The sequence below is a fragment of the Dermacentor variabilis genome, chromosome 7, assembly GCF_050947875.1.
Source record: "Dermacentor variabilis isolate Ectoservices chromosome 7, ASM5094787v1, whole genome shotgun sequence".
Lineage (NCBI taxonomy): Eukaryota > Metazoa > Arthropoda > Arachnida > Ixodida > Ixodidae > Dermacentor > Dermacentor variabilis.
The window spans coordinates 141,847,642-141,873,446 of record NC_134574.1 but is presented as its reverse complement, the minus strand read 5'-3'; the positions used below and the strand labels follow the sequence as shown (position 1 = coordinate 141,873,446).

Sequence of the window (25,805 nt, the reverse complement as noted above, 5' to 3'; positions counted from 1 at the left end):
TGAGGGGGGGGGGGTAGTAGCCGGAGGCCTCATCGGAACAAATTAAAGCTCACGAACACCGATTTTCATCGTCGTGCGCGGAGTTCCTCCCCCTTCTCATAGTCATTTGTCACGGATTCCGCCGCGCCAAGCCCAGGCGAAGTCCCGTTGCTAGCTGCGCTATGCGAAAGAACGAAAAACAAAAGAAGGAAAAAGGAATGAAAGAAAGCAGGCGGGGCACTCGAAGCAAGGCTCCCTCCCCCAACTCGACGGCGGCGGCGTTGGCGGATTGCGGAGGAGGAGGAGGGCGCCGTGCTATTGCACGTGCGTCGTCAAACCCCGATCGTCCGAATACCGGGCTGCGACCGCAGTCGTAAACACCCGGAACCGATGTCAGACGGCGGCAATGTGCCGTCTGCGCGGTGAACGAACGGATTAAGGCAGCGGAAGGGGCCGCATTCGCCGGGCAAAGGGGCAGATGGTGCCGCCTGTCCGGGGGATCGCTCGCTTTTCATGCACGCCAGGCGAAGCCCAGCTACGGGACGTACTACCCGAGATCGGCCGGCTCTCACCTTCTTCATGATACCCGTCTTCCGCTTGCTGAACGTCGTGTACCGGCGCAGCTTGTTGTCGATGAATTCCATCTTGATTTTGACGCGTCCCTTGGTCTTCTTGCCATTCGGAGGCGGCACCTTCTTGGGTTGCTGCTGCTGCTGCTGCTGTTGCAGAAGAATGTCGTCCAGCGTCATGCCGGTCTCGTCGGATTGCTTCTTCTCGGCCGAACCTACGATGTCGTCCAGACCCGAGGCCGTGTCGGCTACCAGTTGCGCCTCGAAAGGCGTGTATCCCATGGCTTTGAGTTCCTCATGCTGGCTCGACGTCTGCATCATAGCGCGGCGACGACGACGACTTCGGGGGACGCTTGCGTGTCTGTCAGTGGTCGAGGGACGGTCCGCCGTGGTTCATGTCCGCGGACTGCTCTCCCGTCGAAACGCCGTCGTCGCCGGGCCGCGACAGAGAGTCGAGGCACCCACACCCCCGATGATCGGACCCCGCCAGCCTTTTTCTTTCCACGACACTCACCCGCCGCCTTCGGGTCGCGCTTGAACACACACACACCACGCACACGCTTTATGACCACACCACCGCAACCACTACTACGACCACGCAAAAACAACCGCGCTCGGACTATTCGCACTGACGATGGTGATTTCTCCTCGGTCGTTCCGATGTGGCTGCCACCGTTGAGTCGACGCACGTGCCCGCTGCTTGCTCGCGAAATGAGATGAGAGGAATGAACTAAATCGAAGACCGCGACGCGCTGCCGTTTGTCCCAGACGCAACGCACGTCGACATCAGCGCGGCGCCAGGAAACGACTCGACGCAACTCGCCGCCGAATGGGCGTGGGGGGAAGCGACCGCGGCGCGCTCGAAGCTCCCGTCTGCTTCCGCCGCTGAAAGTAGTGCGGCACATGGGGCGAATTTCGCGCTCGCGTCGAAAAAACGACGCAATGACGGGAAAACTGCCGCGCCTGCTCGCCGTTTGGTTCGAAAACGCGTGTACCTACCTAGATTTTCGTCGCGATTGGCAGCGCTGGAGTCCCTGTCTAGCGGAGGTGTGCCCCCTGGAGATCACCTGTCGTAACGGGTTTGCCAAACATGGGAATGAGCGTCGCCATATATGGAACGTGCTGCCAAATATGGAATTGGGACTGAAACTTTCTTTTTTTTTCCCCCCAAAGTTCTCCCGCTTTTCTCTCCCGCACTCGGAGCGCCTAAAGTTGCGTTTCACCGAGGAAGCGCGTAGTGGGCTTGGGTGGGCCGAACGGCCTCCACTCCGCCGATCTTTAACCCTGGGATTTGAAATGAAATTTCCGCATAACAGGCTCGTCAAGTACGGCACCTGTACATCCCTACGAACCTGCGTTTCCCGAACTATCAGAGCAAGTTAACAGAGGGTAACTATATGCACGTGTAAAGAGCATATTTTACCAATTGAGGAGCATTTTCACGTTTCCAAACAAATCAACCGTAACCTATAAAACATGTCAAAACTAATTTTTATTGCCCCCCCCCAAAAAAAAAGAATAAAAGACGTTAGTCACTGATGCAAATTGACATTGTATTGCTTAGCCTGGTGCTGTTTTCTCGGCTGATAACTTTCGGAGATACTTTTCAACATCCTCACTGGAGCTTTCTGCTTGCTGGCCTGGCCAATTTGCATACACTGCAAGCGATAGGTCCACCCATTTAATTCAATATTCGTAAAATATTCCTGTTACATATGAAGCCTGCACACAAATAAATTGCATAACATGCCTATTATTAATGTCAGCGATAATTGCCCTAGGTAACTCCCATAGGTCCATGGTATCCATAATCAATTTGCCAGAGTGAACGGTATGTCGAATACATTTAAGCTCGCCAGAACTGTGGCCTTAGAACTGGTATTTGCTTGTATGGTCTGTTTATACAGAACTGCACAAATTTTCAACATGGTGTAGAACTTTTTTTTTTTTGCTTTCTTGGTTTATTAATTTAAGAAGTCGAGAGAAATCTTTGCTGTGGTATATACTATTTCACAAAAAGCTCTGTGGCTGGGACTAGCACAATGTTTGAGCACAAGCATGTAACTCGAACATTATTACAACCAAGGCATGTGCAGTCGAAAATCGATGTTTAATTGCTTCTATGCTTTGAAAAGGTCTAACAGGGCAGGGCATAGAACGCATCAGTGCTGTGCTGTTGTACACAGCGACTCGTACATTTTTATTCTAATGTCAAACAGAAGACATTTTGAATTTTTAGGAGGAAGGTAGAAAGGTTAGCCTGTCTGTTACAATCAGCATCAAGAGTTTACAACACTGGTGGATCCTTGAAAAAGCTGAACATTTTCGCAGCCTGTACTACTAGTATGTACAAACAGTGTTATTTGGTTTTATCAACCACTGTCACAGACGGCTAGGAAATTCGTTTCCTCAGATCTCACAGTCCATAAATTTTTGACACAGGCTGTACAACTGGGGTGGGATGAACATGAGTGACAGCAGGGGAAGACTTTAAAAATGTGTTTAATGACCTGAAACTGCACAGCAAGTTAGGACGGTCATCATAGTGGAGGCATAGTGGAGGGTTCCAAAGTAACATTGAATGCCTATTGTTCTTTAATGTGCACCTAATCTTAAGTATGCAAGCATTTTTTGCATTTCGTCCCCATCAAATGCAGCCAATACAGCCAGGAGTTGAATCCGCAACCTTGTTCTCGGCAAAGGAGAAACTCTGTAGGCATGTGTGTGCACAAGAAACTGCATCATGTAGTCGGGGATGCACACAGCGATGAGTCGTCTTGAGATTTGACCAATTTCACTACAAGACAGGGTTCGTACTATTTCACACCATTTCTGTGCGCGTCCATGCAGTCTGCCGGTTCATTGGCCATATTTCGTCAAGGCAGTGTTACAGACAAAAATGGGAGAAAAATGAGCCTAGCCGACGCACAATTTAATGCAACTCATTTGTTTATTCACTTTCCTAGGAGATATACCCAATTTGGTGTGTGCCAGTCCATCAGTGGTGCCCGTGCTCTGAAAAAAAGAAAAAGCAACATGTATGCATTCAATAATTTTTGGGTTGTCCCAAGTATTCTGTCCTGAACATCTTGGAAAACTGTTGGCACAGGCTGCAATTGGCTGACACATGGTACATGCAAATGGAGGGACATTAGCCTGCAGTGGACGTCAAATAGGCTGATGACTGTAACAATGAACTGTTGTTGATGGAGTGAAAACAGCGGTGTTATACAAGCTTCAGGCATATTACGTGGTTTACTATGCGGTACTACGTAAATTTTTTTAAAGGGAATGTTTGAGTTAATCTGCGAGCAGCACGAAGTTGCAATGGTTTCGTGGAAAGAAACTTCACAGTGCAAGGAAAATTTGTCCCGCTCTAGTAATGAACCACATAATAGTCATACCTTCATTCTGTCGAATATCCATTGTAAGCATGGGTTTGTTACATGCCAATATCAGGAAGAAGCTTTTAAGATTCTCCTTAGTACATCTGATTAGTTCTATCCGTGTTCATTACACCGAGGATTGATTTTCCGAGGCAGTTCTCCTCACATCCTCCTTGCAAATCTCTATGCTGATTTTTGTAAGGGCATTGGATAGTACCTTCGCAATAATCACACATTATATTCCATTGCAGCCGAACAAAAAGGTCTACGGAAATACAACGGGATTTCCAAACTTGCTTCTGTAAAAACAGTGCAAGGCCTAAACAAGCTAACTTTCCTTTGACAAATCTTATTCTCTTAGTAGACTTATGCAAAACTACTTTGGTTATCAAAATCTTCTTGCATGTCAAGTAGTTAACTTACTTGAAAGTACCTGTTTCTGGGCAAGTTCAAGCGGTTTTCTGTGCATACTTACCAGTGTGAAGCAAACAATGTACAGTGAAGGAACCACTCAAATTCTTGTACTCGCTTAAAAATAGAAAAAAATTCTGTTTGTTTGCTCTGTGTTGCTTTCAGTAGAATTTTTGTTGAGATGCAACTGAATAGCAGGCATGATTTTTGCAATCGGTGGCCAATCTGCATATTGTCTACTTCACACTATTGAAAAAAAAAAATTCACTCCCTGTCAGCTCAGTTGGTAGAGAAACTGCTCTGTAAAAGCCAGCAGCACCAGGTTTAAACGTAGGACAAAAATGACTTTTTTTCCCTCAACAAAAGCTTTGTAACCACATTACTTTTGAATATATGCAAACTTCTCTTTTCAAAAGTCTTTTCGCACTTGCAGGTTTACAAGCTCATTTGGTTAAAACAACTCAACTTTTATAGATAGCTAATGACAAAAAAAATATGTCAGTCCCATGAACAACTTCCACTGTTGAGCAAATAAAATTTAGTTGCTCAAGTTGGTCTTGCGTCAAGGGTTCAGTGTATAGAGTATTAATTTCCCTAAAATTTGAATTTCACCAGAAAAAGAATTTTGCTGAATATATTTTTGCATATAAAATTTCGCCAACTTTATTTGGTAGATAATTTTTACTTGAAACTTTTTTTTTTTCTGCAGGTGAATATCTGCACCCTGCTTCCAAACGAATGCTGCTGCTGTTGCCAGGAGTCAAGCCTGTAGCCATGTTCTCACCAGGCGAATGCTGTGGCCACTGACTCGTGCTTTATTAGGTAGCTTTAGCTTAGGAGTTCCTATCTAAATACACGAGAGCAAAGAAATTGATTTTCTCTGCATTCACTGCAACAAATATGATTAGGTCTGTGGCATTCAAAAGAAGTTAAATCTGCCGACTAAAAGGAGCAGACTTCTATTTTGGCTATCAATCATTTCTCTAAGAATTGTTGAACTTAACAACCGGAGCAGTAAGTTAACAACTTTGTAACTTGGCAATAAAAAAAAAATTTATCTCACAAGTCTGTAAACTGCACTTGCCAAGACACCTAAGTGGAGAAAATTGATGTTTTACAGAGCACTCTAAAGTGTACCACTAATTTGTTAAGTGTGACTTTTGCAACACCATCATAAACATTGCGACAATCTTATGCAAGCTTTAAACACACATCACATTTGTCCACATAAGATACTCAAACAGATGCAGTTTAGGAAATTGGAATATCTGCTTTTTACTAATTTGTAAACACTGTGCTTCAATTTTTGTTAAACGTCTCCACTTCTGGCAGTTTTTGTAAATATTGACGAGGGGCTGCATCAAAATTCAGCTCAGTACAGTCAGCGGAGTTCAGCTCTCTCTTAAATGCAACAAATTTCATTCAGATCGGTTAGTGGTTGCCTAATGAAAGCATTTATGCATTTCGTACTTATATGAATTGAAAAATCGGAGCTGGGCTTCAAGGTAAACTCCTAGTGATTTGTCATAGGAGCGTCAGTTCACTGCATTCAGCCTGACCTCGTTCGTGTAACAATCTCATACAAGGGAGGTGACACTTCCATAGGTAGCAAGTATTGCCGAGTAAGCAGACTGGATTTTAAGAACTTCAAACCTCGTGGCAGTTCATCATGTATACAACGACTAACAATGACTACAATGAACTTTTGGACAGAAAGCTTCAGTAATGCTCTTACCATTCATCATCAGCCTATTTTTATGTCCACTACAGAACGAAGGCCTCTCCCAGCGATCTCAAATTACCCATCTTGTGCTAGCTGACACCAAATCTTGCGCTGCAAATTTTCTCGTTTCACTACCTCACTTTGCTCCCGGACATCTTCGAATGCGCTTGCCTTCTCTTGGAATTCATTGTGCAGCTCTGGTACACAAACGATTATCGGCCCCATGCATTACGTATCCTGCGTGACTCCATTTCTTACTGTCAACTAGAATATCGGCTGCCCCCAAGCTCGTTAGTCCACAGCAATGTCTTCCTGTCTCTTAATGCTATGCCTATAGTTTTTCATTACATCCACTCGTTGCACAGTCTCTAACTTCTTTACAAGCTTCTTTGTTACCCTTTAAGTATACGCCCCATACTTTAGCATTGGTAGAATGCAATGTAGTACTTTTCTTTGATTGTTTGTCGCATAGAGTAATTGTGGAGTTTTCATTGCCAAGAAGGGCATCCACATAGCCATATTATCATCCCGTGCTAACCCATCCCCAAAAGCGAGCCAATGCTTGAAGGGCCCCACACCGGGCTCCACTGAAACTTTTGGTTAAACACTGGAAGTTGCAAAGCACCGTACAAGAAGTGTCCGACTGCAAGAATTTTTCAAGCTGGTTCACTGCTAGAGGAGAGTGGCGAAATTTAAATGTCATGTTGTCATGCTGACAGGAGGTGAACTTTGCTGCTAACGTGACACACAGTCTTTTTGCCTTGACAAGCATCCGCCGGCAACACTGATTCTCTGCCTTCTGTCACACAGGAGTCAAAAGACCACATCACCATTGTGTCACGAGCCACATCTTCTTGTTTTGTGCTGTGCAATCCCAGTGCCCAATTTGCATGTAGTGCAATTGGCGATTTACAAACATTATGTGCCATTGACTTTGCATGCATTCGGTATTAGGCAAGCACACCCCTTCTGCGCGACGCCTCTCTGCCTGGAAGCGAGACTATCTCGAAAGTAAGGGCACGTGGGTTGCAGTTCCCATCATTGTAACACTAAATGGTGATGTTAAGCACACCCAGAAACTGGACATTAGTGCCACACTGCTGTCCAGGTTACTGCTAGGGAACCCTGTGGTTTAGTGAACTGGTGCACACCACGCGACATTTATGAAATTATTGAACCAGGAATATTGCCCGTAGTCACACCCCATTAACCAAGTAGCAAACTTACGTTCTGCAACCTTGCGCATGAGTTTCTTGTGAGCCTCAACATTCGCTGGAGAGTTAACTGCAAAGTAAACAAACACCAACATCAGCATACTTCGTCATATCACTAGGACGTAATTACCAGTAACAACTTGAAAATTGTGTTGAACTCTTTAACAAAGGCACAGTACAGATTTGAATAAGGATATGCTACATGATGAAGAGCACAGTAAATGTAAAGCTGTTTTCGAGAACATACCAACACGTTAATGACATAAGTAAATGAAATTATCACTTCTAACTCGTGGATGATAGTCACGGATGTACACCATGTCTAAGCTAATGACCTTTACCTTTATTGGTACACATGGAAAACTTAAAGTAGTTTACGCAGCAAGCACAGTAAGTGTGCAATTCATTGAGCTAACAGAGATAACGAAGCAGTGGTTGTGAAAGATGGCATGCAAGAGGCATGCTGCTCCTCAATGGCTCCGTGACCATACTGACTGTGCCATGTACACAGTCAATACTGACTGTGCTATGTGCTATTGCACTCAATACAAGTTGTATATTGCAATACAATACAGTATATACCCAACATCTCTCTTTTGCTATGAATAGAAAGTATATACACAAGCCATCATTCCTTGAAATGGAGGGTGCTAGCAGTAATTGGAATAGTGTTTAGTTGACCAATTTTTTTTATGTTGGTATGGCTGCTGTGCAGCCAGGCTCCCATGTTGCCGTTCAAATTGAGTGTGACAGTACATTCTATTTGAAGAAGTGCGGCAGACTATAACCGAAGTGGATGTAAGGCCTTCTGGTGAAGATACATCTGGGTAGCAGCATTCCGTCTGTCACAATAGGTCACTTTTTATTAAGACAGCATACGAGAACCCGATTTGTTCTGGTTTGTGCAATTATATAAAATGTGAAGAGCACCGGCAGTTGCTAAATTAGGATGAAAAATTACAAGGTCTGTGCTCACTGCAGGTCAGTGTCAATCGTCTGTTTTGGTTTTCTTCATTTGTCATTATTAAATGTGATAATGTAAGATGTAGTATTACAGACAAACAGAGACTTTATATGATGACTTCATTCAAAGAGCATTGTTCATGCAAAGATGACTGCACTGTAATCCAAGACATGTTTGAGACAAGCCTTCGCACACCCACATTCTGACATCCTCTTGCTTGTGGTACAACACCTCTGGCGGCACAGTGTCCATTAGGAAACTTGCACAGACGATGGCACCAGATTTCCTTCTAGGCAATATTGTAGGAAATTGTGCTCGTTCGGTTGTAGTAGCAGGTTTTAGAAAACCCTTGTCTCACCGGTCACATAGCTGCATAGGTCGACATACTCACTCATGAGTATCCCGACCCATACTCCTACGACACTGACTTCACAGATGCAAGATAAGAGTTTGAGCGAGTATTGAAGGGCGGGATTGGATTAGGGTGTATATTAACGGGAATGAGTGCCAGCGCGCTAGGGTGGAGTCACATGAGGGTAGTGAGTGCCAGTTAACGTATCAATGAAAGTTCGTTACAATAAGTTTGAGTGGCTATGAGTATGAATGCGTACAGATGAGTGTGAATATTGATGCGTGATTGAGTATCCACTTATTCTGCCGACCTCTGCATAACCGCGAGGCCAACGCGCGCTCGAGAGAGAAAGAGAGAGAGAGAAAGTTGAGAAACAGATTTGTGTCTGCATGGAGAGAACTGATGACAGAATGAGTATTTCAGCACTGCGCTCTATCATTACCGTTAAAGCTCACTCCGAACTGCGCATGCGCGGTAGGCTCCATGGCAGACGGTATCGGCAGAACGGTAATAACGTTGTGCTAAAATACCCTAAAGCCAGTTTGCCTGCGTCGGCACTCTCAACAGGCAGATCGAGCTCGCCAACCACGTAATCTCCCGTGCGCACGCCAGAGCTCATATACGCCACTCTCCCACGAACTTACCCGCCTTGTGGATGGGATACACCATGAAGACCATGTAGATCACGAGGCCACCGCACAGGTAGTATCTGATGAGCCAGAATTTCTGGAAGTGGAACTTGTAGGGGAACTGGGCGACCTTTGCCGTCAGTGTGTAGGGGTACTTCATGCGCCTGCTGGTCGCCCCGGCGGCGGCAGCCGCCTTTGCGGGAGAAGCTGCCGCGGAAGTGGTCTGCTGCCTGCGTGCGATTCGGATTTAAAGCTATAACCACAGTGACCCACAGTGAACCACAGTGACCGACAAAATTGCGAGTTTCATTTCCACTTAGCGGCCGGCAAGCCGGATCTCGAAGGGCGAGCATGCAAGGCGTGCCACAGAAATCTTGCACAGAAACATCGCACTACGGGTTACGATACCTGGACACTCTGGCGACGACACCGGCGACCTGCCGCAGGGCCTGCATCGTTGTTTTTTTATTGGAACGACGAAGTTTCGTTTGTAAAGCAAAAGTTACCAGCAGCCAGTGTGTGCTAACTTAAAGGGCAAATGGAGGCCGCTGAAGTGATTGAGAAGTTACAGTAAATCATGCGAACGCAGCGGGGTTCAGCCACTTATTCGTGCTGTAGGTCCCCGCAGCGTAGAAATAGCGCTGCAAGCGAAAACGATGCTAATTGTTCGGTCATTTAAAAATAATTGTAATAATTTATAACTTTTTACCTTTTACTTCAAGTTTTTTTTTGTAACTTTTCTTACATTTATAGCCTAAATACTCTACAAGTTCGTTCGCCAACTCTAGCGCTTGCTGTTGACGCGGTGGCAGCGGACGCATTCCTCAATCGAGCGCACCGGCTGGCTCACTAGGGTGCACGCTCGCAAATCTTCAGTATTCGTAATGGCGGCTTATGCCTCAGCTGACGAGAAAATAGTCAAGTTTATATGCTAGGAGCGCGACCTTAGCCAGTTCCTAAGTTTAGCGCGTAACAAATGACAAGATATCGCAGGACGTGATGTCAATGCAACAGATGTCAGAATGTGTGACGTCTGCTGCTCACTGTTAGAACTTTTCGAAAAATGTAAGGAGCATGCATTTTCACTCTCTTTTCCGATGGTGGTGTTGGTGGTGCGGGGGGGGGGGGGGTTGCGCGCGGTTAAGCCTATTGACTCCCCCCAAAAATGCTAGTTTGCCATCGAGCTTCGGGTGCCTCGACGTGCGGTGAACGCGTGCGAACGCAGCTCTTTGTTGGGACGCGTTCCGATGACCGGCGCGTCTGCACCGGGCATCGGGAGGCGAAACTTGTGCGTACGGTTGGTTGCCAGCGCGGTAGGAGAGCTTGACGGTGGCCTCTGCTCGACTCCACGCAGATGATGCCGAAAACTCGTGCGGTCAACGTTCCCCGCTGTCCAAGAGCGACATCCTGGTGCTCTGCAGCTACGTGCAATCTTGGAACCAGAGGTGAGCTGTCGTTCGATCGTGCGCCTCTACTTCACCTGTGCAGCGAGTCCACCAGTCCCCGAGCAGCAGACGTGTTGTGATCCCTTCTCCACGTAAAAAATAAGGAAAACATGCTCTGCGGTGGAGTCGTCTGCTGACCGAGCCCGACTGGTGCCTTTGGGAAACGTAAACGACTACTGCCTAGGTACCGCGCTGACGACGGTAACGCACCGCAGGGCTGTCACGTCGGTGCCATCTGCGCTGGTCAAACGGGAGGACCATCTGTCGCTCGCGAGTCGTTGGTCACTCGTGCACCAAACTCATTTTTTTTTTGTCTGCCGTGCTTGGAAAGAAAGAAAGCCCCGTTTTACATCTCGTCTGTGTCTTACGGCAATACGTCCAACCCTGCATTTACACGACAAACGGTTGCCTGCTGATGTTCAATGCACACTGGCTGTGCACGTTGACTGTGTTTACCGGAAGAGTCTTACTTTATTTCGCGTGTACCGTAGTGTTGATGTTCCCGCCTCTCCTTTCGTATGCTTATTGAAGACCTGCGCCAACCTGACCTGATTGTCAGCTGGCTCTGCAGCTGTCGCAAGAAAGGTCAAACGGCGCGCTTGTCGATGATCGCATTGTAGTGCAGTTCCTAAGAGCTTCAACCATTTGCAGCCGGCACCGAACCACTGCCTTCTCAAGCCATTGGCTAGGGTCTTCATTTAAATGCGAGCGGAATTCCATTCATACCATCTTTTTGTCTTATGGCGCCTTGTGCTTTTGTCGCATTGTAATCATGGAGGCTTAGCATTGATTTTGGCAAAACAACGAGTTCCTGAAGTAAAGTGAATGATTCGGGAAAGAGACGGTTAGGTTATTTGAGATATCAGTTAAGGTTTGTCAGAAACTTGAACTTGGCTTTTCATGTTTTATACTTGGCACACAATGTGTCTGCCAGTCACATGTTTTGAGCACTGCATTGTTGCATTCTGTGTTGTTGTTGATGATGATGGTGATGCCTGCGGCCACCTCCCTTTAATCGATAGATCGACATGCAATGCAGGATCGGGCCATAGAATAAAATGGCAAAAAGAAAAAAAGCTAGAGAACCTTCTAATGTGCCTCGGCCGCCAGCACATCTGCTGCTGCCTTCACACTTTTCACAGAGTGCAGCTGCCGCAGCACTTGATCGCTCAGCCAGGGTTCCAGCTGCCTCTACGTAGTTTTCAGCTGTAGCTCATGTCGCTGGCATTAAGAATTTTAACATTGATTGAAGACATTTGAACAGATATTTCCCATTATTAGCATACCGTGTGACCCTTTTGCTTGGACTCAGTGTAGCAAAAGTTGCGTACATGGTTCAGGGCAATCTCCATTCTTTAAGTGCATCGCATGCAGCATTTTAACAAGCTGGTGTTAATGATGCATTATACTGGAAACTCAAAACAGCACTGTGATACATGGCCATGCAATTTATCTCCACTTTCCCAGGAAGTTTGCTTACAAATTCTACTTGGCACTTGCATCGTAAAATGTATTGATGGTCATTGTCATCACTTACAACTTTCCAGTTCTTGGTAATGGCAACAAGTATCATTGTACAGTCATCTCCATCCATATGCACTGAAAGTCTTGCATATACAAAAGAAGGTATAAAATGTGTTTTGGAATCTCTAGTTGGCACATGTCTGTGAAAGCTGTAGAAGGGACCCAATCATGGTTATGAGATTTTCGATCCAAATCGGTCCCGGTCACGATCAAAAGTGGCCTTGTGACATCACTATGTGCCAATGTTTTCACCACAGCACCAAGTTGGCGTGCTGGTAGGCAAAATGAAAATGTCAAGTTTTTACGCCTCTTAGCTTTTTTTCGTGTATGAAAGACGTGTGCTCTTGTTTGCATGTGGCTCTTCCGTGTGCAGGCAAGAACGTGCAGCTTCGTCAGGATTTCTCATGCGGATTTTATACTTGGTTTTATGCATAGCAGGCAACGATGTGGAAGCTGAGTAGTGTGGTGATAAGACGTCTCACCCCGTGTGCTTCACAGTGCAGTAGTACTTGATCTGTGATGCCTTCTAGAGAATAACTACCGTGTTTTCCAGATCACAATTCTACGACTATACAAGTTTAAAAGTTGAAATTTTGAGTTGTGCAAATTATTTATGGGTGCAGACAATACACAGTGTTATTTTTAAGTTCCAAAGCATGCTGAAAATAACGAGTTTATACTGCGCCTACAAGTTTTTCTTGCATTAAAATACAATCAGCTGCGCAGTGATTATTGCTACCCATGAGCAGTATTTGCGGCCCATATTGGCAGCATGTGATATACAAGCGAAAGCTGCTCGCGATATGTAAAATGGCTGCTTTCAAGTGCTTCGACTTGCGAGTACATGCGTGTAACCTCATAGAAAAACGTGCCGCACTGTCAGTGAAAAAAAGCACAACTTCATAGATACACAATACACAAGGACAGCTTCGATGGCACTGAATAGACTGTAGGGTGTTCATGGTTCATGTAGGGCGTGCAAGCTCAATGTTAACGAGCATGCTCAAGAACTAAACTCGAATTGAGCAGCGGGTACAGACTATGTTAACAAAACCTTATTTTAGACCCAAGTTGACCCCTGCAGACTATAAGCTGAGCGCAAACTAGAGGTTGGAAAATGTGGTACTACATATATTACAACTACAACTTGTGGACACAAGGTCACGTCACATCACCTATTATTTTTGCACCTTTGCGCTTCCAGTATGCGATGGTCTGTGTTTTGGTCGCAAGAAACGTGTTATTCAGCTCATTTGGTGGTCTAATAAATTAAGATCCACGACACTATCCATGTTCCAATTTTGTGACACAAAAGTATAACATCAATTTTATCGAAATTACATGAAGCCTAACTATGCCTATTTTTCAGATGTGGTGCACCATTTTTTTTTATCGCAAAATGCGAGCAGTAAGGAAATTCTCTTGCAACTTTGTAGCATTACCTGATATGTATGAAGCAGGGTATATAGTTATAAAGCGGACTGTTTGTTCACACAAACTTATAGGCTCGTAATTCAGGCATCATTTTTTAATGAATTGTATTAAAAGCGGACGATGTTTCATTGCTGGCAATTGCCCCATCTATTAAATACGCAAAGGCGGAGCGTAATAAAGTTAACGCACATCATGACAGTCTGTTTTAGTACAAATACTGTATACAACCTCATCGTTTGTCTATGGACATAGGTGGTGCTCCGTCACACAGCCCAGTACTATAGGTCCTAGCCCAATACTACAGGTGAACTGGTTTCAGGAGCTAATGGCAAAACCCAGTGCCCTGTAGTCGGCAGCCTTCATACCTGCTGTCTTGCTTTGTGATGCTAAAAGTTATCAATAAATAAGTTGTTCAGCTTGCCCCGTATTCCGTGAAGAGGTTGAGATATTTGTAGGTTAGCTGGCGCTAGTGGTTATTGTTGTAATGTTAGCGTACTTGTAGACACGTCTATGAACACAGTAGAGACAAGCTCGAGGGCTGAATAGGTACTGAAAGTTTGTTGCTGCAAAGCAGGCATGCAGAGGTAGAAGGCAGGAAGGGAGCGAAGGGGGTGCACGTCAAAGGGATAAGATGTTAAATGTGCAGTGTAAACCACGAAATAACCAAGACAGAACCAAGTGATAGACAACCCTTGACCTTGTGCCAGTCAGCTGCTGAAAAATCTTTCCTTTTTTGAAAAAAAAATCGCAGAAGGGCAACTTATTCACAAGTCCTTAGTCTTGTCAATCACTGGTTTGTCAATCTCCAGAACTGGTTGATGCCAGTTTAGTGTTAGTCTTGTGGTCTTGCACAATGAACACATTATATGTGAAACCTGCGCTACTTCTTTTTTCGGATGCTGGCAGTCTGGTGAACTCACCCAGTGCAAAACTTGCGCTGTGGTAAGCGAATGACGCTGTGCACGGGTGCCACTTCGTGGCGCTGGTGAAACAAGTAGTGAACTGCACCACCTCCTGCATTAGTTATAAACGTTCTGGTGTGCTGAATAAACTGTGTGTCTGTGGTTGGCGTACTGTAAAGAGATGCCATCAGTTGATTCCAATGTGCTTCTCATCCTTGTTATGTAAAGAAAGTGAGAGCTAGAACTTAGGACCTTTCCTCTTTTAATTTTGTTTCATTTATTGATCATCTCGTGCCGAGCGTAGGGGATCTGAAAAGCAGCGAAATTTTCATGCACGGCACGCAGGCAATGCACTTGCTGCTACAAGGATCCACAGAGCTTCGACAAGTTCAATGCAGTCATCCAGGGTCTGCTGCAAACGGTGCTGCTGCTGCTGCGGCAACTTCGGCAGCGACTAAGTGGCGCCGACGGGTCTGATGTTCCGGACGAGTCTGCCCTGCTGGACAGCCAAGATAGCAATCATGCAGCGGCTTGTGAGTTGCAATTATGACGTGTTGGGATGTAGTTGATGCTGCCTGGTTAACAGGCATGGTTCGAAAGGACACCGAAGGCCAGCACTGAGTCAATCTAGATTATTGGATTAGCCTCCTATAAATCTCTGGAGTACCAGTGCAAAATTTTAAAAAACGGAACATTGAATTTCGGTTTCTCTTCCAATAATCAGCCTTCTGTCAGTACTAACCTACTGTGAATAATCAACCTAACAAAAATATAGCTTTGAAATGCTTCTTTATCAGTCTAAACTGATTAAGTGTTTTTCTTTAGTTTCTCCTTGGCGTAAGCTGCGTTGTGTTTTTTGTAAGTTCACATGTGCAGTGTTTTAACATACAGCTATGTTTGCTTTGTTACTTCTTTTTCTTCTTCTTTTTTATGTACAGTGGTGTCAGGTCGCAGAGACATGTTCCAAGTGTATTCTGTTACTTGTACTCGGGGGGGGGGGGGGGGGGGGGGTCTTCATAGCAGTCAATGTAGACTGGCTTTAATACTGGTTGGAATTCGAACCCACCCTTAGTAGCCGAGAAACTCGCAACTTAAGTGGCTGTACAGTTTTTTGTTTTTTTGTTTTTGTTATTCCAAGTGCTTGCCACAAAAAAGCAGTCTGCTTGTGTCATCATCCCAAGCTGTGTTGGTGTTCTTTGAGGTCTAGTTTTGCCAGGCGCAAGGCTGCGATACAAAATTCGTTGGAGGTCTGAAGTCACCCTCCACTGCAGTCATGTGATATCACAAGTGCTCTGGCAGCTCTGTGCCTTTTGCAGGTTGGTGTCATATGCTGTCACCTGAAAAACAGCTTCCCTCTTTTTGCAGTTGTCATCACAACAAACCAAGCATGTTGCACCAGGCTCGCATTTCGATCCACCAGACGACATTTGCCTGTTCTGCCCTCTGCATGCCTTCTCGCTCTGCCTTTCTTTTCGCCAGTTTTGTTTTATTTGTGCCTGTCCCCACAAGCCCATGCATGTTTTGTGCACCGTGACGTTGGGCAGCATGTGTAGGCGAGTGCCCTCATACCTGTATCGTGCAGTTTGTAATCTCAAATGATGCCATGCTTGTCCTGGCCTCCCTTTTTCAGCAATAGCTGTTATGGGGGTAACTCTCCTAGTCATTGTGATGTCTGTCAGTAGAATCCCAGAGTACTTAGCCAGAACTTAAAAAAAGAACAAGAAACAAAAAAGAAAAAAAAATTGCAGTGCCCCAGAGAGATTTGATCTCTTGACCTACACATTGCCATTTGAGGATTCTACTTTTCAGCCAATATGCTGACGTTGCAGCAAAGAATACTGGCCTCTTTAGTGATCGTTAAAATGATCAAGTGGAGCGTGCTCTGCAGTTCATCCGTAAACCATCGCTAGTGCGGAAGAATATAAGTAAAACTCCACAATTTAATTAAGAATATAAGTGGAGCCAGTAGCAAGAAATCAAATGCGGGATAGGAAAGAGGAGGAGAAAGAGAAAAGTCACTTTCCATCACCAGGGGGCACAACCTACTTGAACATGGATGACTCAGATTAGAGGCATCACTGGGTGAACTTTCTTTTTTTTTTCTCGAAAGATGGTCGCTCACGTACATCAGCGAATGTTTCTTAGCAAGCAATTCACGCTCTCTAGTTGGTATATGAGTCCACAGCAAGGTGTAGTGTGAACAGGGAAAACCTGACGAGAGAAAGAGAAGACAAACATAAGTGCTAACTTTAAGTGCTTCTTGTTGGCAATTGTATCAGTTTTACTGCATTTTTTTCAAGCTACAGTATTTGTTTGAATGTAGGTCGATACTTTTTTTAAAGCAAAATGAAAAAAATACAAAATTTGGGGTACAACATTTGGGGGGGGGCTTAGATTCTAGCATGCTGTTTGACCATAAACCTGGACACCTAACGTCGCATTGTGGCCTGTGAACTTCAGAAGTGAATTGAATTCAGGGGTTTTATGTGCCAAAACCACAATTTGATTATGAGGTATGCCGTTGTGGGAGACTCCGGATTAATTTTGACCACCAGGGGATCTTTAACGTGCCCCCAATGCATGGGACATGGGTGCTTTTTCGTGTTGCCCCCATTGAGATGCGCCTGCCGCAGCCGGGATTTGATCCCGCAGCCTCGTACTTAGCAGCGCAACACGATAGCCACTAAGCCACCGCAGCGGGTCACAGAACTTTATAGACACTTATTGAAGCATACCCTTGCGGCATGCTGTCCAATCTCTGATGCCATGATTACAGCTGATCGGTTGCTGCGCGTCATTTTGTTTGGACGTAGAATCTTGTTGGTGAGGGCAGTCCAATTTGGAAAGAAACCGATGACAGAGAGGACAGTGATGCTGATGAAAACAATGATCAATGAACATTGCACATTCTTGTGGGGAGCACTTGAAGACCGTAAACAAGTGCATGTTCTTTTTGCCATCGAAGTACTTTCTTTTATTTGGCTTACATCCGAGAAAACATTAAAGAAAATTTTTTTCTGGCCTTCCGAATTTGAGGGCACCGCCTAGAATTGAGTAAATGCGGTATGTTCCGTCCTCGTATTGGGTATCTATTTTTTAGCAATAGCTGACTGCCTACATAATGGCAAGCCTGTGTTGCAGTAAGCCTTAGCCGAAAGTTGGCGCTTGTGTCCGTTCCTTCTTTCTCTCATCTTGTTTTTCCCGCTAGCACTGGATCCCCGCTGTGCAAATGTCCACCTTCAACCTATACCGCACGAAACGGCATAAAGCTTACTGCGCGTGATGTTGTGCCAGCTGTCTCGCCACTGCCTCGAAATGTGGGTGAAACCGCAGCCTTTCTTGTTTCCTTTCTCTCCCCCAGGTGACTTCTTCCTCTGTTACCTGCAAGTGCATCCTACCTGCTACCAGCAATCTCCTTTCCTTGCTTTTCACTCCCTTTCCCCTCCTCGGCAAGGTAACCTGCGCTTGTGCTCCCCTGCGCTGCCGGGAAAAACCCTCTGCTTCCTCCTGTTATTCTCTTCTGCAAGCCGACTTCTAGGAGTACTGACATGACATTTCCGACTGTCCTCATTTCTTTTTACTGCGATGTGCCGGAGTCGCACTCACTGTCCCGCTGAGGGTGCATGCGTGGCTTATGTGTGGAAAGTTTGAGGTTCTCCAGTGGAATGTCAGGTAGAGTTCCTACCATTTTGAAAATGCATGTCGGTACTCCTTTTAACTCGACTGGCGTGGTTGGGATATTGGTGCAAAAACGCGAGGTTGAATGGGATGAACATAATCCATTGGGTACCACGTGCTTGTTCGTTTCTTTCCACTTTCTCCACGTCTTTCTTCTGTTTCTAAAGGCTTCATACCTGCCATCATGTCACCATCACAGCAAAAAAAAGAAGTGTGTTACGTGTGATGAAACAATGTTTGAACAGGCGACAACGGCTCTGATGGTGTTTGTGTGTTGATAGTGTGTGTGTGACAGCGTTGACCAACTGGCTCCATGTTTGTCTAAAGCTTGACAATTGTAACCTAAATTTGCACAGCCACTGCACTAGCTGCGATAGATACTAGCTCCTGCTTTAGAATATCACTAAATGTGGGTGAGAATGAGCTAGTGGTTAGACTGGAAGAGCCATTTATACCATTCTCCGTAATCAACACAACTTTTGATAAGAATAATGCTTGAATGTAGAATAGATGATGCCACGTGTAAGCCGGAGTTGTAAGCCATGTACATTGTAAGCCATGTGTTAAGTCTAGTCCACAGCGTTAGCATCTTCTGAATGTGGGTGGGGGGGCGAATGGAGGCTTAATGCATAGTACTCTGACTCATCGAAAATTTGATATGCAAACTCATGCTCAGAAACTAGGCTTTTTAAAACACGGTCTAAAAATTTGTTGTAGTTTGATTTGAACTCCCTTGGGAGTGCTTGGAGAAGGATGCCTTAGAGGGGGCATGATGTATTGGCAAATGCTTGCCGATTGCTTGCCTCTTGGTTTGGACCTTTTCGTACAAGTTTCTGTGACACACTGTGAAAATAGAAATAAGTTACATGAAATCCATTAGGTTGCACAGGCCTGTGATCAACTTTCTGTGTTTTCTTTTGCAATGACTAGTGGAAGGCTGGTCCTTGGACGACCAAGAGAAACTTCTGCATTTCGCCTCAAAAGTGTTCCTTCTCAACTTCCCACTGTACGTGGCCTTCAAGCACAGCCTGCACTCCAAGCTTGAGGTATGTGGCCCATAGAAATCAGTCCATTAAGTGGACTCAGACGTGACAATAAATATTTAAACTTGGCCCCATCATCTTTCTTTTCCCCACCTTTGCAGGAGGTGTCGCAGGCAGAGATTGCAGCCTTAAGCACCGTGTGCGATGTCAATGTGAGTTTGTGTCATCTGTTTAGTCATTGGTGTTACCAGTGTGGTAATGATAGGATCGCAGCAGCATGTTATACTGCATTTATCTTGGTGTTGTTTATTCATCTATTTTTTTTAATATGCGACCACGAACAGCTTGGCGCTTTTAGTGTGGTACACTACACTGCAAATTGAATGGTGTACGTAGCAGCAAAAAAAAAGCATAATAAAAACATGATAAACGCACAAAACAGCATGATAGACACAATGTGTGAAGCAAAACAATATGAGAGACAGTGACAGTGTTTATATGGCACATGTCCGGTGCACATAAACTTTACAGATACACGTCTATGCATTCAAGGACATGCACATACATATAGACTGAAGAATAGTGTATGAAAGAATGGAAGAAAAAAAGAGGATGGACATGGCTCAACACAGAGCTCGGTCACATATCTCAACACAGGGATGAGTCACGCTGTTCATAACAAGATGAGCAGTGGTCGAAACGACACAGTAGGTCGAGTCACAGGTGTGCCTCAGCATTTCTGCACTTCAAGCTCCCTTTGTTCTAGTTGCAGCTGGATTCAGCAAAATTGTTTTCACCTGAAATAAATTTTTCCAAGGGCATAGCAAAGTTCTGCAACACAAGATGAACCTGTTTGCAGATGACAATAGCATTTGGAGCTCATAGTTCGCCACAGAGTTAAATTTTCCTGCGGCTTCATCATTCTTCCAAAAATTTACATAAAGCGATGTAGTGGTCTTGCGGGGGGAAGCACTTGCTGTACAGATTGATTCAAAGGAGGGTGCATTGGCTGCACTGAAAATTTTTCTTGTTGGATTGTGTTCTCCAAAAACTTTGGAAACATCGTGGAAGCTACAAGAGCACTGTGGTTGCGGGTATCTGCTGTTGGCATGACAAGAATGCTTGATCTTTCGGAATCGTGCCATGCAGTACGTGAAGGGCTGTTCAATTACCTTCTAAGAATCGTGTTCATACTCGTGTCTGCTCACACACTCCGTCACTCTCTAAGCGTTTTACATCATGCCTGCGGAATGAGTATAGGGTCAGTGTGCCCGTGAGTAAGTATGCTGACCCATGGAATACCGTATTTACTCGGTTATAATGTGCCCTCGATCGTAATGCGCACCCGTTTTCCGTGACCACAAAAAAGAAAAGAAAAAGTAACACCCTCTATTGTAACGCGCACCGTTTGCTGTGGCCTAAAAAGGAATAGTCCTTTACAGTAGCGTGCACCTCATTCTTTCATAGGGAAATACAAGTTTCTCTCATTCCGAGAAACAAAGATTTGCTCCCAATACGCTAAAGTTGCAATAAATATAAGAAGCCGCAGTTTCGTCCAAAAGGCAAAGCATCGATTGCGATAGCAAATTAGTAGGTGGCTATATTAAAAGTAAGGATAGTAGTTTTATCGGCCGTTTTATCGCTTACGAACTAAATTAACAAGCATGGCGCCACACGCACACAAGCAAACATAAACACGTCTCACTCAGTGACCGCGGAAACTCTTTTATCAAACTGCTGAAGTGAAGAAGTGCTGTAGCAGGAGCGAGCGAATCGACCTTTGTGCGGCCTCTCGCTTCAACGAGAACACAGCGCAGTGCGCCTGGATGCGTAGACTCTTGTCTCCATCGCAGATTGATTTCAATATAGGGGCGCCGCGCAGCTGCGCCATATGCAGCAGCTACCGGAGTAGAACATCTCTTCTGTTTGCGCCAGTTCCATATGCAAGTTTCAGGAACTCCAAACGCCCGTGATGCGACCTGATTTCCATCCGTCTTCGCACACATGATGATCACTTTCCTTTTAATTGCGGCATCGTGTGTCTTTGCCGTTAGCACTTCCATGCTAACCGAGCAAACACAGAAAATATGAAGACGGACAGCGCACTAACCTAAGCACACGTACTGGAGCACATGGAGGAAGCTGTGGCGGCTAGGCTCGAAGTGTGTACGAGGCGGCAATTTTGAAATGCCGATGGCGATGTGGTAATGCAGATTTAAGGTCGTACTCGATTCTAACGCGTACACAATTTTCGGACCTGTTTTATCGGGGAAAAAGAGCGTGTTAGATTTGAGTAAATACGGTGCGTATTAACCGGCTCATTTTCCAGTCCCAATGTAGTTGTGCCGTTGCAGTTTGTTCTGGCTCGTGAATGGCCTGATGATACTCGAAGGGCCTGTGCACTTGCAGGACCTGGACATTCCGGTGCACCTGCTACGCAATGTGGCGCACTTCTGCGGCCAAGGTGGTCTCTCTCTGCTACACGCCTGCTTCCAGGAGGTGGCGCCTCAGCGGCTGCCCATCGGTCTGGCCCACGCTCTTGTATCACTTGTCTCAAACGTGAGTGGTGCTTTCCTTGCTACCATATATTTACTTGACCTGATAGAAGGAAAGGCAGGTAAGTTAACCAGGTTGCACCTGGTTTGCAGCCCTGCACCGTGTGAGAGGGAAGTGTGAAGGAAAGAGATAAGTGACGTGTGCGCGCACACAAAAGCATTTAGTGTGCATTCAAAGGTGATAGCTTCACCGAGTCACCTTTAAATGTAGTAGCAGGGCGAGTGTGATCAAATTCTTTTCTGGACAGATAAAAGCGTGCTGAGCAAGAAATGACTTCGTTTATGAAATCAAATGCTTTGATTTGAAGTGTTTTGAAGCAAGAAATGCTCCAAGGCTGACCTCCTAGTTGAAATTGAGAGAATTAAGGGCAATTTGGCAGGTCATGTAATGCAGGTAGATCAGTGATTTATTAGAGTAATGTATTGGATGCCAAGGGAAGGGGGAATGCTGTTGATAATCCCTGATAATTAGGTAATGTGATGAGATCGGGAAACCGACAGGTTTGGGCAGCGTAACATTACACAGGCATGACAAAAAAGAAATAATGCCTTTCTTTTGCCCCTGTGTAAGGTTATGCTAGCTGAACCTGTTGATGTGTACCGCTAGCCCAACAAACTATCATGAGATTGGGAAATTGGCAGGGGTAAGATGGATACAACACGTGCGAGACATGCAAAACAGAGTTTGTAATTGGAGATTGCTATTAAAGGCCTTCCTCTGCAGTGGACTTAAAATAGGCTGTTTATGATAATGATGTCAAGATTGATGATGAAAGAATGGCTTATTGAACCAGTGCATGGCTTTGTTTAGGCAGACCATTGTAAAGAGTTTAGTGCAATCCATTGGCAGGCTCATAACTTGAATGTTGTGCGGCTTACCACCTTTGATATTCAAAATGGATAGAGGACTTGACAAATCACCTTGTTTCCTTACTGGTGTTCCTTTGAAATAATAAGGCAGCTTTTTTTAGCTGATAAAGAATGATATTGGAAGGCACTCTACGGTGTTTCCAAAGTGGACATGCTGCAGAGCAAAGTATGGGAAAGGGTGCACACATTCAAGGCGTGTTTAACAATGGCTGTAACAAGCGTGATCCTCAGGCTATCCCCTAATGAGCTGAGACATTTTTCGTTTTCTGCGATACATCCTCCTGATTTCATTCTAATGTGGTGTTAGCCTTGGTGGTGCTCACGGTGTTCTCTTTGCCTTTTCTGTATCCTTCTCCCGGACAGTTGAAGCTGTGGATGAACCTGCCATGCATTGTGCAGCACTTGGTTCCCCTGCGGTCTTCAGTCATTCGGTGGGTTGCCCGACACTGTTACGTCTTCTCGGAGTTGGGCCTGCTGTAACGCTTGTGGTCAAATGGCGGTGTGTTTCTCGCGTGAACGTAACGAATGAACCCAATGAGCTTCGAAATGGCTTGGCCCATTTACAGAATTGTCTGGCAGCTTTAAACGAACTCCGCTGAAGGAGACTTGAACAGCGAGTGTGGGCGTTTCAGACGCAAGCTCGGGTTGTTGTCGCCATGAGCTACGACTGTTGGCTCTTTGCTTGTTCTGATTGCTTATGCAACAGTGTTATTATATCCCTCTTTTACAAAACGTAAAATTATCTAATGCAAATGGTTGTTTTGAATAGACCTAAACTGACTAAATTAGGGCATTGCGCAAGAGTTATTAGATGCACAAAATGCACAGATTGGCATTGTGTATATTTGTGATGTTCGTGCAGAAAGTGGCGTGTGACATCACAGGTGTCCTGTCATCTTTCTGTGGTTCATGTCTTGCGACAGTTTTTCCCACCACCTTTGTGCATGCTTCCAGCACATTATGTTTTCATTCTGGGCTTGAACTGGCTCATTTTAAATTGCCCCAACTAATGCTAATAAGTGTAGCATGTAATCTCTGCACTATTTGCTACCTGAGCTCTGTCTGCTGCCCGTGCTGTGCGTGGCTTGGATATTAAGGCGCAAAAACATTCATGCGCACTGAAGAACAATTTGTGAGAGGTTGGCCCCGACTAATCTTGATGGTAAACTATACGGCAGCAAGGACTTCAGCCAGTGAAAGTTGGTACAAACAGTCTTACAATCTCATAAACAAATGGCAATATGAATCTTGTACCAAGCGTCCGCATCTCACACTTTTCGCAAACATTTTCAGTCTGTGTTCTGTCATGACTAAAAACTGCAACGCCCCGCGATTCACGAGCTCTGTCAACGCCACTCCTGCACGCAGGTACCTGTGCAGCCGATGCGAAGGGGAGCTTCGCGGCGCCACTAGCCGGAGCCTGTTTGAGCTGATGCTCGGGGCGGTCAAGGATCCACTGGACGTGCACCTGGCTCTGGACCGGGAAGGCCTGGAGCTGGCCTTCCGGTGCTTCGTCTCACCGACACTCACCATGCGTCTCTCGGGCATCGCCCAGATCAATGTGAGCGGGTGCAGCGCCGTTCGACAGTCGTGGCATTCTTGTGCTCTCTCTCGTGCACATTTCTACCAAGGGCGTGGGAGCAGTAGTTTTTGAGACCGAATCGATATCTCAGTCGAATAGGGCCAGAAGCGAATCGAATGTCAAATGCTTTTCTTGAATAGTTTAAGAAATTATGAACAACTGTTTTCACTTACATCCGCAAAACAGCGTTCACGTCATAGTATTAATAACATTAGCAAATATCTGTCATTACATTCTACACTATAAAGCGTTTTGTATGAAAACCTCAAATTGATGGTTAGTAACAAATCAGCAGTTTGTTTGCATACACAAGGCTTCCTAGGAGGGTGAAGGATCGGGGTTTAGCTGGTAAAGTCTAGCTCAGTGTGCGATTCAGCCTGCTCCTCTGCCTAACTTCTCATGTTTGTTGCCTACTGTGGCCATTAATATGAAAATTATAGCACTTTTGCTCCAATATTAGGTTTCATTGCACTCACTTGATGATTCCAAATATTCCAAAACTATTCGAAGTATATTTGCATTTACAAATAGTGACTATTTGATTCTAAGGCCGAATCAAATAGAACAATATTGATTTGTTTCTTGAATATTCGCTTACCCCTAGTCAACATATGTACAGCACAGTATGGTTCACTATTAAAGGGGGAACCAGCTGTTAACAATGCTAGTGTAGCGGATGCACCACTTCTTGTTTATCGTGAGAAAAAAATAGAGTCATAGGATCCATTAGGCTGACATCTATGCGTTTGAACTAGTCTGGATGCCTTCATGCCATGATGCAAAGTCAGTCAGTGGCCATTATAAGGTCCAGCATTGATATAGCAAACATGTATATAACAAGTATCAGATATAAATGATGTAAATAAAAAAATGTTTCTCGCTGATATCAGTGAATAACTGATATAACAAAGGTATTTTTGTGCCAGATGAGACTTTGTTACAACAAAGTTCCGCTGTGCTTAAACTGGGTGTTACCTTTAAATGTTTACCGTACTATACTAAAACTCTTTCCGTGTGTCCTAGGCTCGTTTGCCTAACTTGTATCACTAAAAATGACGTGCTCATCTGAATAAAGAAGCAATTAAGTCAGAAGTAAGGATTATACCCCGATCACATGGGCACTTTTGATCATGATTGATCTCGATTGGGCTCAAATGCTATTCAAATTGCCCTGTGTGACATTGGTATAATTATGGCCGTCGTCTTTAACTTGTCTCCTCTGTGGGTTGTTTACGAATAAGAGAAAGGAAATAAACTGGATTTCTTCTGTTTTGCGGTTAGCCATGGCTGCATGATGTTTCAGATGGTGGATTTAATCGTGGTTGCTTGATTTTCTGTTTTTTTTTTTTTTTTTTTTTTTTTTGTCACACAGAGCCACATCAGCATGCTGAACGAGCTGTGTCACAGTGAGACGGTGGTGGGAGCCCAGGCCATGGCGAAAGCCCTGGCCGCGTGGCTTGTCGAGTATCGAGTCGTCGAGCACATCTTTGGACCCAACCTTCACGTGGAGGTATGTACAGGCCTGCAGTTTGGTGTTTGGTTCCCGGTTAGTGACCCAGGGAGAATCGGGTCGTGACAGCGGCAGTATTTCCTTTGATTCCCGAG

At 45.1% G+C, this 25,805-nt stretch overlaps 3 protein-coding genes across 6 annotated transcripts in view; 1 reads left to right on the top strand and 2 right to left on the bottom strand.

The window, feature by feature from the left end:
• Positions 1–1,379, bottom strand: part of LOC142588025 (uncharacterized) — a 31,215-nt gene extending 29,836 nt beyond the window's left edge. Inside the window, exon 1 of the mRNA XM_075699461.1 lies at positions 552–1,379. Coding sequence (XP_075555576.1) covers positions 552–869 — 318 coding nt within the window. The 5' untranslated portion in view covers positions 870–1,379. The remainder of the gene's footprint in view (positions 1–551) is intronic.
• A 2,100-nt stretch (positions 1,380–3,479) lies between these two features.
• roh (reduction of Rh1) lies at positions 3,480–9,799 on the bottom strand. Its single transcript, XM_075699462.1, has 4 exons — positions 9,636–9,799; positions 9,243–9,457; positions 7,296–7,352; positions 3,480–3,563 (listed from the first exon to the last, which is right to left on the bottom strand). The coding sequence occupies exons 1-4, from the start codon at positions 9,680–9,682 to the stop codon at positions 3,547–3,549; spliced, it is 336 nt and encodes a 111-aa protein (XP_075555577.1). The 5' UTR covers positions 9,683–9,799; the 3' UTR covers positions 3,480–3,546.
• Positions 9,800–10,028: 229 nt separating this feature from the next.
• The window catches only part of puf (ubiquitinyl hydrolase 1 puf), a 100,468-nt gene continuing 84,691 nt past the window's right edge, over positions 10,029–25,805 (top strand). For 2 of the 4 annotated variants that reach the window (XM_075699456.1, XM_075699455.1), the window contains exons 1-10: positions 10,030–10,292; positions 10,582–10,672; positions 14,878–15,065; positions 17,894–17,986; positions 19,141–19,256; positions 19,355–19,405; positions 21,603–21,752; positions 22,982–23,049; positions 23,987–24,179; positions 25,573–25,710. In XM_075699456.1, the coding sequence (XP_075555571.1) occupies positions 10,250–10,292; positions 10,582–10,672; positions 14,878–15,065; positions 17,894–17,986; positions 19,141–19,256; positions 19,355–19,405; positions 21,603–21,752; positions 22,982–23,049; positions 23,987–24,179; positions 25,573–25,710 (1,131 nt within the window). In that variant the 5' untranslated portion in view covers positions 10,030–10,249. Of the gene's footprint in view, positions 10,293–10,581; positions 10,673–14,877; positions 15,066–17,893; positions 17,987–19,140; positions 19,257–19,354; positions 19,406–21,602; positions 21,753–22,981; positions 23,050–23,986; positions 24,180–25,572; positions 25,711–25,805 lie in introns of all 4 variants that reach the window. The other 2 variants (XM_075699458.1, XM_075699457.1) reach the window with 2 other exon arrangements.

What these genes read in the sequence shown, in the direction of transcription:
- roh (XM_075699462.1), bottom strand. Translation starts at nt 9,682, where the DNA reads ATGCAGGCCCTGCGGCAGGTCGCCGGTGTCGTCGCCAGAGTGTCCAG. An exon ending in GTCGTCGCCAGAGTGTCCAG is followed by an intron (nt 9,458 to 9,635) that starts GTATCGTAACCC and finishes AATCGCACGCAG; the next exon opens with GCAGCAGACCACTTCCGCGG. An exon ending in GTATCCCATCCACAAGGCGG is followed by an intron (nt 7,353 to 9,242) that starts GTAAGTTCGTGG and finishes TTTACTTTGCAG; the next exon opens with TTAACTCTCCAGCGAATGTT.